Source organism: Neolamprologus multifasciatus, chromosome 18, assembly GCF_963576455.1.
Source record: "Neolamprologus multifasciatus chromosome 18, fNeoMul1.2, whole genome shotgun sequence".
Taxonomy (NCBI): Eukaryota; Metazoa; Chordata; class Actinopteri; order Cichliformes; family Cichlidae; genus Neolamprologus; species Neolamprologus multifasciatus.
The window spans coordinates 7,636,548-7,652,543 of NC_140456.1; the positions used below are offsets into that span (position 1 = coordinate 7,636,548).

Below are 15,996 nucleotides of genomic sequence, written 5' to 3' on the forward strand. Positions count from 1 at the left end.
ATGCTGAGTCCTGCGTTCTGGGTCCACTCCCTGCCTGCACACGTCCCACTTCTCATGATAGATCCTCTCTTTTGGCAACAGACAGAGCAAACATAAAAGAAAAAAACTGTCTACAACTCGGCATTGAAAGCAGTCTGAAGCCTGAGCATCAGACTCACAGGGATTACTTTTATGTTTTGTCATGTGTAATAGGAGGAACACCATTTGTAACAGTATATATGGAAAAGCGTAATAGGTCCGCTATAATGACTCTGAATTCTCATATAAAAGAGACAAAATGTGTTAGTTGTTTGGATTCATAGATGACTCTTAAGAGAGAGACGTCTGTTTTCTCTGTCAAGATATAAATGATGGGACTTTTCTCCTAAGTATTCTCCTTTCTAGACCAAAAATCCTCTGAAACTTTCTTTTCAGTCATTTTCTTTTTCGAGCTCACTGCAAAAAAAAGTTAATTAGACCGACTATATTGTCAAAAGCTTTTAATGCATGTAGCTACTTTTCTTCTTTGTAAATCTGTCTATAGAGTAGACGCGATCTGCCCAGCTCCATGTTATTTTTAATCTTCATTTTTTAAGAAGCACCGTGAAATAAATCAGAAAATCAAAAAGTCCTTTGTGCCCATTTCTGTTTGCGTTTCCACCACGATCGCAAAACTGTGAAAATCAACTTAATTAGACTGATAGCAGATGAAAAGCAACAGTTTTCCCCCAGTGGGTATCTGACAAGACCGAGACACAGTGGCATCCCACTGAGAACGCCTGTCTCTGCAGTAGGAGGTGATTGGGTCCTCTTACTTGTTAGTTACCAAATAAAAGTTACGTTTTGTTTTTCTTTGGCATTTTTGTCAGCAGACTCCTAATTCAGTCCCAGTAATTTTTAAAACAAGTTCAAGCAGCTTTCATATTACAGCTATTAAGTTAGATTTTCAGACTATAACTCTCTTTGATTTGTACACTACAATATACGTGAATTGTAAACTGCATCTAAGGCAGGATTACAAACAGAGCAAACTAAGCAAATGCTCAGGAACCCACAACTCCAGGGGGACTCATAAGTCTGTCACCCATGATCGGTCCTGCATCCTTCGAGTTTGGCTCCAGTACATGAAAGGGACTCAGACTGGAACCAAACTGTTTTAGTTTTGCTTCTTTCCATCAGCGCTTTGTGTAATTATCAAGCAGAAACCCGAGGAAAGAACTGTAAGACAGCGGCAAAATATCTTTGGTCTCAGGATGTCTTTAGCAGTTAACGAATCACTAAAGGCCGATCATTATTCACTGAGTGTTTTAAGACTCTTTTTTTTCTCTGTCCAGTAGATGATGAGTTCGCTGTCAAAGAAAAATTGCTAGCTTTTAATTAGCTTTGAGAAATCAGTGAATTATTTTGGCTTTGGTTTCAGCTTTGGATTGGTGCTTATGTAGCACTTTTCTACTTAAGCTACATTCACTCATTCACACACACAGTCATACACTTCTTCTTTTTTTAGTGCTTTTTAATAACTAGCATCCTCACATTTGTTGGGCTTCTTCAATGTCCACACATGGGACACTGGAGAAGCACTTCTGATTGGTAGATGAGCCCCCCACCTCCTGGGCCTCAGTCGCCTGTGACGAAACAACTTTGGAGGTGTCTGAGTACTTAAAAAAATGAAACCAGTATAGTTGTGCCACAGGGCCTCATATGAGATCACCCTAGCGCAGGGGTGGGCAATCTCAGTCCACGAGGGTCGGTGTCCCTGCAGGTTTTAGACGTGTCCTTGAACCAACACAGCTGATTTAAATGGATAAATTAGCTCCTCAACATGTCCTGAAGTTCTCCAGAGGCTGGTAACGAACTAATCATGTGATTCAGGTGTGTTGACCCAAGGTGAGATCTAAAACCTGCAGGGACACCGGCCCTCGTGGACTGAGATTGCCCACCCCTGCCCTAGCGATTACTGAGCCAAACAGGCTATATCCCTTTGACACTCAAACTGCATTTAAATGTGCATGAAGGGCATTGATAGGGTGAGAGGTGGGGTCAGTTCTTGACACTCTTTCATCTCCTTTTTTTAATCCATTCTAGTCACTCACACTTCCTGTCTCTTCATCTTCATCCACAGAAATAACAACTACAGCACTTCCCACCACCCCACTCGCATCTACGCCTCCCATGACCACATTTGGTGCGACCACCACAGCACCGATCACCAACCCCGGCACTACAGCAGTTATACAGTGTGAAGATGGACGGCTGGACTGCATCACCGAAACCGAGACCCCCGAATACGACGAAGGTAAACCACGGAAACTCGGTTCCTTTTAGTTCGCTCTCCGTCTCGGTGTGTGAACCCGCTCGCCAAATTAAAATGCAAAGCAATAAAAGGTAAAAGGATTGAACGCGGAAATAAAAGCCTTTCTTCCTTCTTCCTTTAAATGTTATTGATTTAATTTCTGCTTTAATGAAGCCCAGTTGGAATTGGATCATGAGAAATTCTCCCTTATCTTCTCACTAGCTGCTACAGTTTTGACTGAATTGGTCTTTTTCTGTTCAGCTTTATTTATTTATTAGCTTTTCTTTAGCGCTGTCTGACTATCCTTGTTTCCGATTCTCCTTTATCCTCTCTTTTATTTACAGCCACATTAAGCATTAGGCCTCTTTTCTAGGATTTAAAAAGCTAAAGAAAAAATCTAAAAGTTAAACTGTTTGGCTTGAATGCCTGCTACTAGTTTTTCATAAAAGCAGGTATGTTGTGTTTGTGCTGGCATCTGTGTGGGTGAGAAATCCCTCTCTGACCTTTGACCCCAAACTGACTGCCCCATCTGTCTTTCGCAGGAGGCACCACGTCCACCAACCCCATTATGGAGTTCATGCCAGGTGAGCCTTTCCGCCCCAATCTGCTCCCATGTTTCCCCGTACAATGTGTTTCATTTAAAGCAAAGTTGAACCATTTTACAGGCAGCTGTAGATGTGAAAGCGCTGCTTTGCCAGATCGGTGCATTAATTCAGCCAATGGACCCATTATTCAGTGTCACTAACAGTACTGACCACGGTCGCGAAGAACAATGAAGCTGACCTCCATTAGAGTTAATAGCTTTTTCATGGCCCCACTTCACAAATGAACCTGACACTGCTGACCGCTGACACTAGCGGACTACAGAGAGAGACAGAACAGACACACGTGCTGTTAGGTTATGTATTTACAGAGAGAGAGAGAGGGTGGAAGAGAGAGCAAAGCTTTTTTTTTCGTCAGTGTTTTTCATCTTTGATGCCAGACCAGCTGTAGTCAAAAGACGATTATTTCCCTGTGTAGTAATTTGCACAGCGCAGATCGCGGAGACTTGAAGATGCACAGCACCTGTAGGCAAGCTTAAATGCTGCGCCACATCTGCCAGCTAGATGCAACTGGAAGGCTATCAGCTGATCACAAGGATACCAGCTGAGCTTGTATTTGTAGCTTGTCTCTATGCTCAAAAAATCTGTTTAATCAAAGTTTTCTTTACACTGTACACTGCTGTACACCAAAAATGAATAAATATATTGAAAAATCATAAAAGAAATAGTTAAAACTCAAGAATAGAACATTTTAAGCTATGCGGGACATATGGGTGGGGCATCCACTGCTTTTACTGGTACTGGATTCACTAGTAGATTTCTGTAGTCTGATCCTTGAGGTGCCATCGCTATATATTTCTCTGGGTTAAATCTTCTTACATCGATGAAAAGGTTTCTAAAGGTTTCAACAGCAAGGGGAAAGATAAAGGAAAGGAAAGAAGGAAAGAAAATAGGGGAAAAAAGTCAAGATATTTGTGCAGAAATGTCATTTTTTTCATGTTCCTTTCCCTGTAGATTTCTCTTAAACCCCACTGGAAATGTTTAAATAGCATTTTGTTATAAAGAAACAACTTAAAACTTTCTAAGCGTGTCAGAGGTTGAAATAAAACTGCACTTTACAGATGTGGAAACAACAGCAGAAAAGCGAGTGGCGTTAGACTCATGAGATAGAAAAAACTGCAGGTGTTAAACATTGATGCACATGCATTTAAAGCCAACTGCAGCGCTCTGTTTTGGTCATTTATGGCTTTCTTTTCTGGGTGAACATTTTAGCACCACATCACAGTTCACCCTCCCTTGTGGGTACACCGAATTCAACTCATTTGGAGCAAACAGGCTGAGAAGAAGAGGAATGAATAGGCAGAAAGGTTTAAAAAATGGCAGCTCTGACGGGTGGGAAAAGAAATAAAGCGGGGGGGGCTGGGTGAGGAGGATAAGGAGGCTAAAAGAGAAAGGGAGAGTGCAGGTAAAAGAGAGGAACAGAGGGAGGTGAAGTGAGAGCAGCGGAGGAAGAATAAAGGCCTCTTGGGTCTCAATTAGCTGAGCTGAAGCATCGCGTGAAGACAGCTTGGGGTTGCTGGATGGTGGGTGGGTGGGTAAGGTGGGTATTACTGTGTAGCTCCATGGTCATCTCTGCATCCTATTAGCCTCTCAGAAACATGTCTACTGTTGAGAGATTTTTGCATTTATTTGGATGCTGCGGTGAAGCGATACTGCCCGTCAACTGCTGGCAGAGGAAAAAGGGAGGTTATTTTCTGTTTGGGTTTTTAAGGGGGCCACATCCGTTGATGTTGGTGGCACCGCGCCCTGCTCCGTGGTCCCTCCACTCTTCGGTTTCTCTCTCCTAAAGTGCTGATCCCAAACATATGTACGTGCTTGGTACTGTTTTCTATCAGGGCTGACATCTTGCTGAGGATGTGGAGAAAATGCCCTCCAGCGCTGCACATTGTACATACAGTCACAACGGTCTCTCTGTTTGTCTCACCACATCCCATCTGCACAAGCCTTTTGTAGGCTGCACAATTTATACTCTGAGAGCACACGACAGCAGGAACAGCTTCCTGATAGGAATGCTGCGAGACTTGCTGTCCTTTTTTTCAGGCCATCTCCCCTTACCTCCTCCTGAATGACACTGATTGGTCAGTGAACACAGCACCAGATCGTAGCTGTACGCCTCTTCACTTAAAAACCTAAGCAGTTTGTCACATAGCATAGCAGCTTTTCAGGGACTTGATTCAGTTCTCAGGAAGGGTTTACAGGAGCAGATAGGAGGTGTTTACTTCAGTATTTGGAATTCAAATGAAGGGCTACTGTTTCCTTAAGGTTGTCTTTAAAGTGCTTGATGTACCAGCAAAGATAGAAATAAATATAGTTAAGACACGCTTCTTCCTGTTAAAAGGGAGTTTTTCCTTCCCACTGTTGCCAAAGTGCTTGTTCACGGGGGGTCATATGATTGTTTTTTTTCTCTGTATGTATTATTGTAGGGTCTACCTTACAATATATATTGCCTTAGATTGAGGGACTGCTGTTGTAATTTGGCGCTATATAAATAAAATTGAATTGAATTAAATTGAATAGAGGACCTTCCAAGACTAGGGCTACGTCCACACGTACCCCGGTATTTTTGAAAAAGCAGATTTTTCTATGCGTTTGCACCTTTCGTCCACACGTAAACGGCGTTTTTGGTCACTGAAAACGGAGATTTTTAAAAATGCAGTTTTTGCATTTACGTGTGGACGAGAAAAACGCAGAAAACGCAGCGTCAAAGGTGTGCGCATTTTTTGATGTCACACTGTGCGCCACGTTATTGTTTCGGTGAAATGAATTTCTACAATACTATTACTGTTAATTGTACTCTCTGCAGTGCTTAAATGCTTACATATATACACACAGTTACTGTCCCTCCACACATACGGCTCGGTTCTGCTTCTATGCCCCAGCTTTGTTTACTTTTTCCCACCGAGGCTTCTAGACTTCTGATTGGCCAACATTTCTGCACGGTTAGGAATATATCGCCACCTGTTGCTTTGGCATGTTCCTAGCAGCGTTTTCCTTCATTTCTGCCTTTATGTGTGGACGGGATTATTTTTTAAAACGAAAATGGAAAATCTCCGTTTTCAAAAATACCCGTGTACGTGTGGACGTAGCCTAGGACTGAACTCACAAAAACTGTGCTTACTAATAGCTGATTATTGATTACCGGGAAAATTTTCAGTTATATTTTGTAGATACAAGATTTTTAGGAGTGTTTTTGTGTCTCTTTGCTACAGCTTACTTGTGGTTCGCCTGTAACTTTGACTTCTCGTCGTTCTGCGGCTGGACCAGAGAGACCGGTACAGGAGCTGAGTGGATTATCCAGGCCAACGGGGCTCCCGCTGTCCACAGAGGACCACCCCTTGACCACATGGGTAGGTGATGAGTGCTGACTTTTTTTTTTTCTCTCTTTCTTTGAACTAGTGGCACTCGACAGATGCTTTGGGAGAGTGCTCCGTAGCTCTCGATGTTACTGTGCATCTGCTGAAAAGTCTGTTGAAACCTCTTGTGCTAGAAATGGGAATATTTTCAACAAAGCTTTAAATAACACTATACAGTCCCCGTGCTGCTGTAAATTCACAACTCTGCCTTTTTTTCTGTTTAAAGAAATGAGGAAAAACATGCCTATGATGTAAAAAGAAATTCCCACTGGACACCCAACCTTGTTCTTGCTTTGAAGGACAAAAACTTTGTGAATATGGAAATATATCACAAAGCTAAGTAGGCCTGATGCTCTATGAGCTGTTATACACATGAAAAGGCTCAAGCCACTCACTCATGCCACAATGTTAAGTCCCTGTAAGGTCCAAAAGGACATATTTGGGTAATAATTACTGTAAGAGGTCCATCTGTCCATCCTGTAAAGTGTATCTGGCAGAAGTCTAGGCAGAGATGCCCAAACTTCTTTCTTTTGGTCACCTTGCGAAGCGCAAACAACTGACCAAATGACCGTTATCCCAAGGTTGTGACCACACACCCTCAGAAGGAATCTCACTTTCACTGCTTGCATCCAAGAGCTTATTCTTTTGGTCACTACCAGCACCTTCTGGCCCCAGATGTGGGCGGGAAAATAACTCAACCTCCGAGCCTGTTAGTCTCCCACCTCCAAAACGCTGAGATGCTTGAACTTCTCCACTTGAGGCAGTAACCCATCCATAAATATCAAAACTATACTCATCATGGAGCACAGCCGGCAAACATTTTCTGGATCTGAACTGACCCAACCTTCCCAATAAGGACCTTTTCCTGATGAGGGCAGCATCTCTCACAGGGTTTTACAATGGAACAGTCCAGCGTGTTCACAGCTGAAAGCAGAGGATGTAATCATAAGCAGAATCAGAAGCATGCTGTTCTGCTGTAGCTTCCTGATGGGTTTGATGGAGAAGAGTTGTCAAAAATGGTCCAAATTGTTGTGCATGTCATTGTGTGCATTCATACAGTGAGAGTATTCTGGCTGCACCAACAAAATCGTTGCTTACTACCCGGCCCTACTCACCAGAATGTTTGCCTGCAGCTTCTTCCTCTTCAAAAAAAATTATCTTCAAGTTGAAAGGTTGCTGTTATGAGACAGTGGAAGAAACCCAAAAATAGTAGCCATGTTTGAAAAAGATAAGAAGAGATGGCGTGAATTTAAATCAACTTATTTTTGTTTTGCTTTGTTTTTAAAGAACGAAAGATGCAATTGCATCTTGTGCCTTTTTCTAACAAAACATATGTTTGTATGGGCGTATTTCAATGTTATGTGCTGTAATACAATTTGAAGAAGGAACGAACCGACTTGAAATCCTTGACTTTTAAAAGACATATAGCACTATAATTCATCAACATGCCTCGGCTCTCTGTCCTTCTCTCCATTCAAGCTTGATGGATGTGATGGATGTTTCTGTGGAGACGGGAGCAGCAGTAGCAGCAGCTCTAAAATGAATGATTTCACCTTGATTTCTTGACTTAACCAGATCACTAATAAAAAATGAGTATTTTGTGATGTCAAGTCAGATTTTTCTCCTGAAGCAAGAGCCCTTTGTTTTCACGAGAAAACCTTGTGAGGTCCTTGAATCTGATGTCTGTGGGGGTTTCGAAAGCTTGATGCTAAGCAGTATCACAGACATTATCAAGTCCTCGCTTTATGAAAAGACAGTTAAATGTTTAGACAAACCACAAGGAAGGTAATCAGCTGAATGCAGTCAAATGAATGTACTGTAATGAAGGCTTGGGAGACTTATAAGTCCTTTATTGTCACACTGATGTTTGCGCTCAGTCATATTAAGGCGTGTATTCATTAAAGATGTATAGATATCAGCATATTTACATTCAGGGATGTATTTAAAAGAATAATATCAGCAGTAACGCATTGGAAAAGCTTTCAGGAGTCCTCTAATGTCACAATCACCTCTTACCTTATCTTCTGCTGCCCCCTGCAGGCCAACCTGGGAACTTCATTTACGTGCAGGTGACTGACTCGGACACACCGAGTAAAACTGGTGAAGATGAGGACAAAGAAGAGAAGGTGGCGAGGTTGGCCAGCCTGCCCATCACCTCTCCAGACTCTGACCTGTGCATGGCGTTCTGGTATCACATGGTTGGTGAACACGCAGGAGCGCTTCACATCAAACACAGGAAGGAGACAGAGGAGGGGCAAATCCTGTGGACGCTCAGTGGCCATCAGGGCAGTCGGTGGAGGGAGGGACGAGTTATACTGCCACACTCAAGCATCCCCTATCAGGTAATATAAATCTGGATGTAATGACTCTTAAAAGTGGTGGCTGTAGCTCAGGTGGCAGAGCAGGTCAGCCACTAATCAGAAGGTCGGTGGTTCGATCCAGGGCTGCCTCCTGGCTGCAAGCCAAATATCCTTGGGCAAGATACTAACCCCATGTTGGCCTACTGGTGGTGGTCAGAGGGCCCGGTGGCGCCAGTGTCCGGCAGCCTCGCCTCTGTCAGTGCGCCCCAGGGCAGCTGTGGCTACAATGTAGCTTACCATCACCAGTGTGTGAATGGGTGAATGACTGAATGTAGTGTAAAGCGCTTTGGGGTCCTTAGGGACCCCAAGTCCCTAAGGACCCCAAAGTTGAGTAAAGCGCTATACAAATGCAGGCCATTTACCATTAGGATGGATTTTCGGGGTTATTTTTGCCGTCATTATGTGCAAACAGAAAGTATGTTAAGGGCAGAGAAAGAAAGGTATGATTTGGAACAAAAGAATAAACTCTGGATGTTGGGATTACAGTTTGCACCTTAACAATTTAGCCAAAAAATAAAAAAAAAAATTTACTTATATACAGCAAAGTTTCTGGATGATTAACCTTCTCTTTTTGTTGTCCTGTATGAGAAAATGCATGTGAAAGACTTTGTGTTGTTTTTTGCAGGTGGTGGTGGAAGGCATCGCAGACCGACGCAGCTCAGGCTACATAGCTGTGGACAACATCCAGATCATGGATGGAGTCAGAGCTGAGGACTGCAAAGGTGTGTATTTCAATGTTACTTAACATCGTCATCATTGCTGTGTTGTGCTTCGCTTTTTCTGTGCGAGGCCAGTGTAGCTATGGTTGAGATGTGGGATCGGCCCGGTTAAATATGTGATCAGAATTTGAGAGTAAATATTTTAGTTTAGCCAAAAAAGTGGAATGTCACTACTGTGTGAATGTGCAGTATCCCTTGGTTTTTTTTAGTCAGATCCATCCCTCGTGGCCTGTTTAAAAGCACCAAGATGAAAAAAACTCTGCTCTTTATTTAGCAGGAAAAGTCCTTTTGTCCTTTTTCAACAACTACAGTGAAAAAAGAACTGCTGTTGGTGGAAAAAAATAACCTACACTAACACATATCTTGTTCCAATAAATGCAAGAAATGGAACGAATCAGCGCTTTAAATATTAGCTCAACTTTGGTTATTTTTTGTCTAATACTCTTATTTTTGTCTGGGACATCATCCAAAATGTGTAAAAAGAAAGATATGAAATGCCAGCATCTGACAATATAAATTAAAAGTAGGCCTGCTTCTGCATTGTATGCAAACAGAGAATCTTTTTTTTATACTCCAGATCCCAAACCTCCTACATCTCCACCTACAGAGATCTTCATTCTGCGTAAGTATTGAACATAATATCTTGGTGCCCGGTAAATAAGTGCATGCAGTTTTTATTGGACATTTCTCTGCTTTACATCATTGTCTCTGTCTCTGCAAAGTAGAATTGGTAAAGAAAAACATTCAGTCAATGCCAGAATAAGAATCAGACTTGTGTTAGCATGTTATTTTGTTTGGTTTTACTTATGTCAAAGAACTACATCTGTTGTTGTTGTTGTTGTTGTTGTGCTCCCATATACCAAATGAACAAGCTTATTCATTACTGTACTGCTGTAAATGTGATATTTATATAATAATTATGGTCTTCAAGTAAGCAACCTCAGAAACTAAACAGTCCCAGATTTTACAAGAATATTTCAACATAATTCTAATGAAATTAATATGCGCAATATTCTCAGTCTCACATTTTCCTCTTCAGATAGCTGTGGCCTTTCCATGTATCGCTATTATAATCTAAAATTTCAATAACACAAAATGCTGTCAATTGACAAAATAGCAAATAAATATTACGCTCCAGTAGATTCTGACATATCAGAAGTAGAAAACAGCCGAGTTTGATGATTTCTGCTTTCTGCTTCTGCTCTTTCGCCCACATCTGCAAATCTCTGTATGGAGAAGAAGGCAACTCTGATGCATTTAGTCAGATCAGGAGCTAGTGTTTCTAATCCGGTCGTTAAGTGATGACGTGACGAATCCTACTTCCGGGCCTAAAGTAGTCTGCGTTTAATATGGCTTTTGTGTTGTTAACATGTTTAATGTTTTGTATTTTCTTCTATTTAATCTCAAAAAGCTCCTAAAACAGTCAGTGATCACTGTTGACCTCCCTCGGCTTTTAATACCGCTAATCATTTATTTAAGCTCAGTTTTTAAAACCTTAGGATTTAACTACAGCCCAGCCCATGCAGCAGCACAATACGAGGTTAGCAGAATGACTAACCTCGTATTGTGGATGGATTATCTCAGTTGTTCTCCTGGCTGAAGTTTGGTTCTTTTACAGCATCCTGCCATTCGATTACATTTGTTCCTGACCACCGAGAACACTCACGTTAACTTTTATCGAGTGGAAAAAAAGTTAGCTTGTTTATATTATGCTAACATAGCTGTGTCGCTAGCAGTCACGTAGCACATCATTATATACCAGCTAGTCAAACTTCAGTAACCCTACAAACGTCACTGCTGTTTAGTTTTCTGTCTTCATTTATGTTGGAAGTGATAACAGAGCTGTACGTTTTAATTTGTTTCCAAAACCCCGCAGTCAGGACATGCTATATTGTATTTAGATAGAAGCTAGCGAGCTAACTTCCTGCTAACTTCTAACTCCGTTAAATGTCATAAATTCCGTTTTCATGGATGCCTGGATGTTAAACTCAATTGTTACACCTGGTAGAGCAGAACGCTGATCATTTTATTAAAGATGAAAGTCTTTAGACAGTTTTTCAACTCTCAGTAATGCCATAGTGATCGTTTGATATATGGACCTGCAGCGGAGTTTAGGCCCAGACACGGCTAGTGACGTCAGACTTTACGACCGGATTGGGAGTGTGGCTGCTCCACTGTACTGCAAGGCAGTGACATATAGGTCACAGGGGGGAATTTTCACCATCCCTCTTGGCAAATATACATATTTTCCCCATGGTAATCGGAAGACTCGGGTCAGAGACCACTCGAATTAGGTGAATGGGTCCAGCAGATTCAACACATTCTAGGAAAGACCTCTGAGATCTCTGTCCAAAAGAGTGCAGTCCTAGAAACATTAAAAATACTATAAGGACCCTCAAGCTCCTTAAGCCTCTAGTAAAGGACCTGCACATGCATTGATTCTGTTTCAGATGTAGTTTTATCATCAAGACACACTTTATCAAAGAACAAGACGTACGCATGAATATATATTTGCAGCTTCCTCCCTGGTTATAACATAGTAAGAATACTATAAGTTTAGTAGCCATCGAAGTTACATCAGCTTTCCCTACATAAATCTAAGAAAGGAGATCCAAACTCAATAAAATTATGAACATTTACACTTGCTATATTAATTATTCAGTTATCAGGCACAATGAGGCAGCTATTAACCTAGTAAACAAGAGTCAGCCTCTTTTAGGGCTTTCCAACCAAAAAAATTAAATAAAAAAATGTCTTTCATTAAAAATCAGAGTTTAGGACAATCAGGGAGTAGATTTAGGATCATTTGAGAGACACATTTTAAAACTTTCCATCCACTGAAGTGACTTTTTTGACGTTACATTTGACACTGGCATCAGGGTCAGAATCTGTTTCTATTGTGAATATTTTAAATTGAATCTTTTTTTAATCTTTTGCAGCCATGGACACCTACTCACAAGAAAATAGTCCACTTGGCAGCCCAGGAAACATGCTGAAGACCCTGGACCCGATCCTCATCACAATCATTGCCATGTCAGCTCTGGGTGTCTTCCTGGGCGCCATCTGCGGTGTTGTCCTGTACTGTGCCTGCTCACAGGGCAGCATGACAGACAGGAACTTATCTGCCCTTGAAAACTATAACTTTGAGCTGGTAGATGGTGTGAAACTAAAGAAGGACAAGATAAATGGACAGACTAACTACTCAGAGGCGTGAGTTAGAAACGGGGACGGAGCTGCAGTTGCTCCGCATGGACACGTTCGATGCAGCCAATCAAGAAAGTTGAACACAGGGCTGAAGCCACCAATGGGACGGCAGGGTGGGCTGAAAAGTGAGCCGATGTAATTTTATTTCTCAGGAGAAGCAGTGGAAGGGACTCACCTATAGGGGGCACTGTGTATAAAGAATCTGTACAGCAAAAAAAAAAAAAGAGAAAAAAGAAGAAAACTAAGGATTCTATTTGTTTTTCGGCGTGCTTTGTTGATTTCATGTAATCACATGCTGGTGTTGAGACCAATTCAGATGAAAGTATTATTTGGAAAGATAAAATCTGTTGTTTTTTTTGTTTTCGTTTGTTTGTTTGCTTGGTTTTTTGTTTTGTTTTTTCCTCTTTTGTTGTTTCAGATGTCATTGTTACACAGAACAGGCAGACTATTTGAAATATGCTATTGTGATATCTGGCTCTTGTTGGCCGTATGTCCCCGTCCCCATGTGTGCATGAAAGTGTTTATGAGTGTGTGTGTGTGTGTGTGTGTGTGTGTGTGTGTGTGTCACATTCATACAGATCTGTATATAAGGTGTGTATGGGTAGTAGTCTGACTGTAGAGGTGTGTATCATTACAGTCATGTTTGTGTACATGATCAGCATGCATCTGTGTGTGTGTGTGTGTGTGTGTGTGTGTGTGTGTGTGTGTGAGTGTGTATGTGTGTGTGTGTATGTGTGAAAAGCGGGGACCCGTCCCTGCCTGTTGACCTGCGTCTAGTTCCGACAGTGCCTTTTTTTTTCCTCCAGTTTTTCTGTTGCCTTTTTTTTTTTCTGCTGGTTGTTTTCCCATCAGCTAATGTCCCATCTGGGGTTCCTACACGGATGTGAAAAAAAAATGGAAAAAAATAACGTTTCCACATTGTGATAATAAACCTACAAACTTTTTAATGTTGTAGTGTGTTGTCAAATATCACATGTGTTGGTGTAGCTCTGTAGATCCTCATGCCTCAATAACAGTGGCACTGACACACTTTTAAAATCTAGGCGACATTTAGGAAAACTTGTGAAATCTATGGAATTTTCCAGATGGAAAATGTGTAGGAGCCCCGAATGCCTCATTTTCATGACACATCCACCATATTGTACATAGGTTTTAATATATTTGAGCGCCCTCTTTATAGAGAAAGACACCAGTGCTGCAGCATCCTTTCTATGCTGAAAGAAATGTCACTGTTTATCATTTGGATTTTGATAATGTATAGAAAAACAAAGAGATACAGGCCTGTTGTTTTTGTGGTTTTTGAATTTAACTGTTCCCTGGTTTTCACTTATGTTTTTACAGACATGGAAATGAGAGTAAGGAGAAAAGCATCAGATATGCCTTGAAAGAAGAGATGATGGATTTTTTTGTACAGGGTAACCTCAGTACCATAAAGATGCTGACAACAAGTTGAGGATGGATTGTTAAGATTATTTTTGAACGCCACTGGCACACAATGAGACTGCTAGAGCTTTAAGCAGAAGGGTGCCCAGTGGTCCGGGAGCCTTGTGATGGACTTCAAGCGTCTCTTTCAGTCTCTTTAGGGTCTAACAGCATCTATTATTGAGCAGACAGGTTTCATTTTTAGATAGGACTGAAGAATTAAGAACAGCTGGAAATTTAAAATTGTTTTCACTTAAAAAAAAAACTTAAAATGAGTTTATTTTGTGAGATTTGGTTTTGTATTTCTGTTTCATGTGGTTTGTACTTGGTCTTTAATTTGCTCGAGCATTTTAATGCCTTATTTACTGTAAACCATAGTAAACCTTTACACTTACCAACTTTGGTGTTTGTGAAATATAAAGTCAGGGTATTTATCTTCGAAAACTGGTTAAAAACTAAGAACAGCAAGTGTTCTACAAAGACTGCTTTGTTGTGCTTTAGCTTTTTAGCTGAACATGTTGTTATATGGGTCTCTTCTTTAAAACACCGTAAAAAGAAAATGTTGGTGAAAACTTTTTACTACTCTCTAACTATCTGACAACCTCCAACAGATGTTTGTTTTAAATGGGAACATTCTGACTTATTGCTCCTTAAGTTGGGGTAAAATACACATGCACAAAACTTATTGAAACCCAGTAGTGTGGTTGACTGACATTTTGCCTTGTTTATTTCCTGTTTTTACTGCACCATGAGTGGTAACTCTACCTATTTTTAATGTAGCATTATGAGACATCACCCAGCTCAAACTGAGAAGTGCTCACCTAAGTATCAGTTCTCCATCTTTAACTGTCTTTTCTCTGTAGCCATTCAGTAAGCATCCACAATCAAATAAAGTGTGCTGACTGTTGAGGCATTCATTCTTTATTCTTACACGTAACTCTTCATCTTCTTGCTAAAGTTTTACCTGTACATTCATGACAGGAAAAATAACCAGACAAGATATCCTCCCCCTTTAAACTTACAAGGATGCTGCAGCACTCAACGTGAAAACAAATGTTGCACTGATATATTTAAAAAATAAATAAATAATCTATGTGTTTATGATGTTGATTTGCAAAAAGAGAGGGAAGAGAGGACAGTGTTATTGTTGCTTCTTTTTAACACGGTTTCAGAAGACTACGTTATAATTCTGAAATGTACAATTTACAGAGATGTTTTTCATTCTTGAAAAAGCTTATATGCGTCTCTTTGAAAAGTAACAATTTTATTTACTTGGTATAATATCACCTTGTGTTTTTGTACTGTCACTGATGTACGTGCCAATGTTTTATTTTTTTTTCTTTGTATGACAAAAAAAATTTTTATTTTCAGTACCGTTTTCTGTAATTTTGCTGTCTCAAATCTAGAAAAAGAAAGGAAATGAGGAAGTTAAAAAAAAAACATTGGAAAGCAGTGAGGCCTTACGTGACTAATAGTATTGTTTGTACTTTGACTTTCTGGTCAACACTCAGACTCATCTGTCTCTGTTGTCTCAGACTCTCATCATTGACTATTACATTCCAAAGAATTGGATCAAATAAATGTTTTAATTAAAAGCTGAGCTGCTTTTTCTTTCTAACATCAAAGATATATTTTCTATTCATTACATAAAGCTTTATTTCTATTTAAAAGGGTTTTCACTGCAGCAATTTTGTCATATGCAGATGTTACTTTAAAATATTTTGGCATCACTATGTATGACAAGGATCGGATACCTCAGATGGAAAATCCTCGGTTAACACAGTGTTTCTACTTACTTTTTAACTTTGTTTGGGAGACTTTTGACTACCTACGGGACACTTTAGGGGTTACCAAGAGGGTTTGACATGTTGCTGCCAACACACCAGGCACAGGAAATTCAAGGTTTCAGGGATGGTTTAAAATTTCTGGCTTTTATTCTTTTTTCTGGACAAATTGTGATTAAGCTAAAGCTACAGCTGGATGAAGGTCAGTTTATCAAAAATACTGGACACAAATCCTGGCATTGTAGAAAAGTAACCACAAATGTTGCCTACAAAATTTCCT

General features: G+C 40.6%; 1 protein-coding gene across 5 annotated transcripts in view; it reads left to right on the plus strand.

Moving 5' to 3' along the window:
* Positions 1 to 15,527, plus strand: part of LOC146497265 (neuropilin-1a-like) — a 204,797-nt gene extending 189,270 nt beyond the window's left edge. For 4 of the 5 annotated variants that reach the window (XM_085140467.1, XM_085140468.1, XM_085140466.1 and 1 more), the window contains 7 exons: positions 2,102 to 2,275; positions 2,815 to 2,856; positions 6,084 to 6,221; positions 8,268 to 8,569; positions 9,213 to 9,309; positions 9,884 to 9,928; positions 12,246 to 15,527. In XM_085140467.1, coding sequence (XP_084996593.1) covers positions 2,102 to 2,275; positions 2,815 to 2,856; positions 6,084 to 6,221; positions 8,268 to 8,569; positions 9,213 to 9,309; positions 9,884 to 9,928; positions 12,246 to 12,520 — 1,073 coding nt within the window. In that variant the 3' untranslated portion in view covers positions 12,521 to 15,527. The remainder of the gene's footprint in view (positions 1 to 2,101; positions 2,276 to 2,814; positions 2,857 to 6,083; positions 6,222 to 8,267; positions 8,570 to 9,212; positions 9,310 to 9,883; positions 9,929 to 12,245) is intronic. The other variant, XR_014870593.1, reaches the window with a different exon arrangement.
* Positions 15,528 to 15,996: the final 469 nt, after the last annotated feature.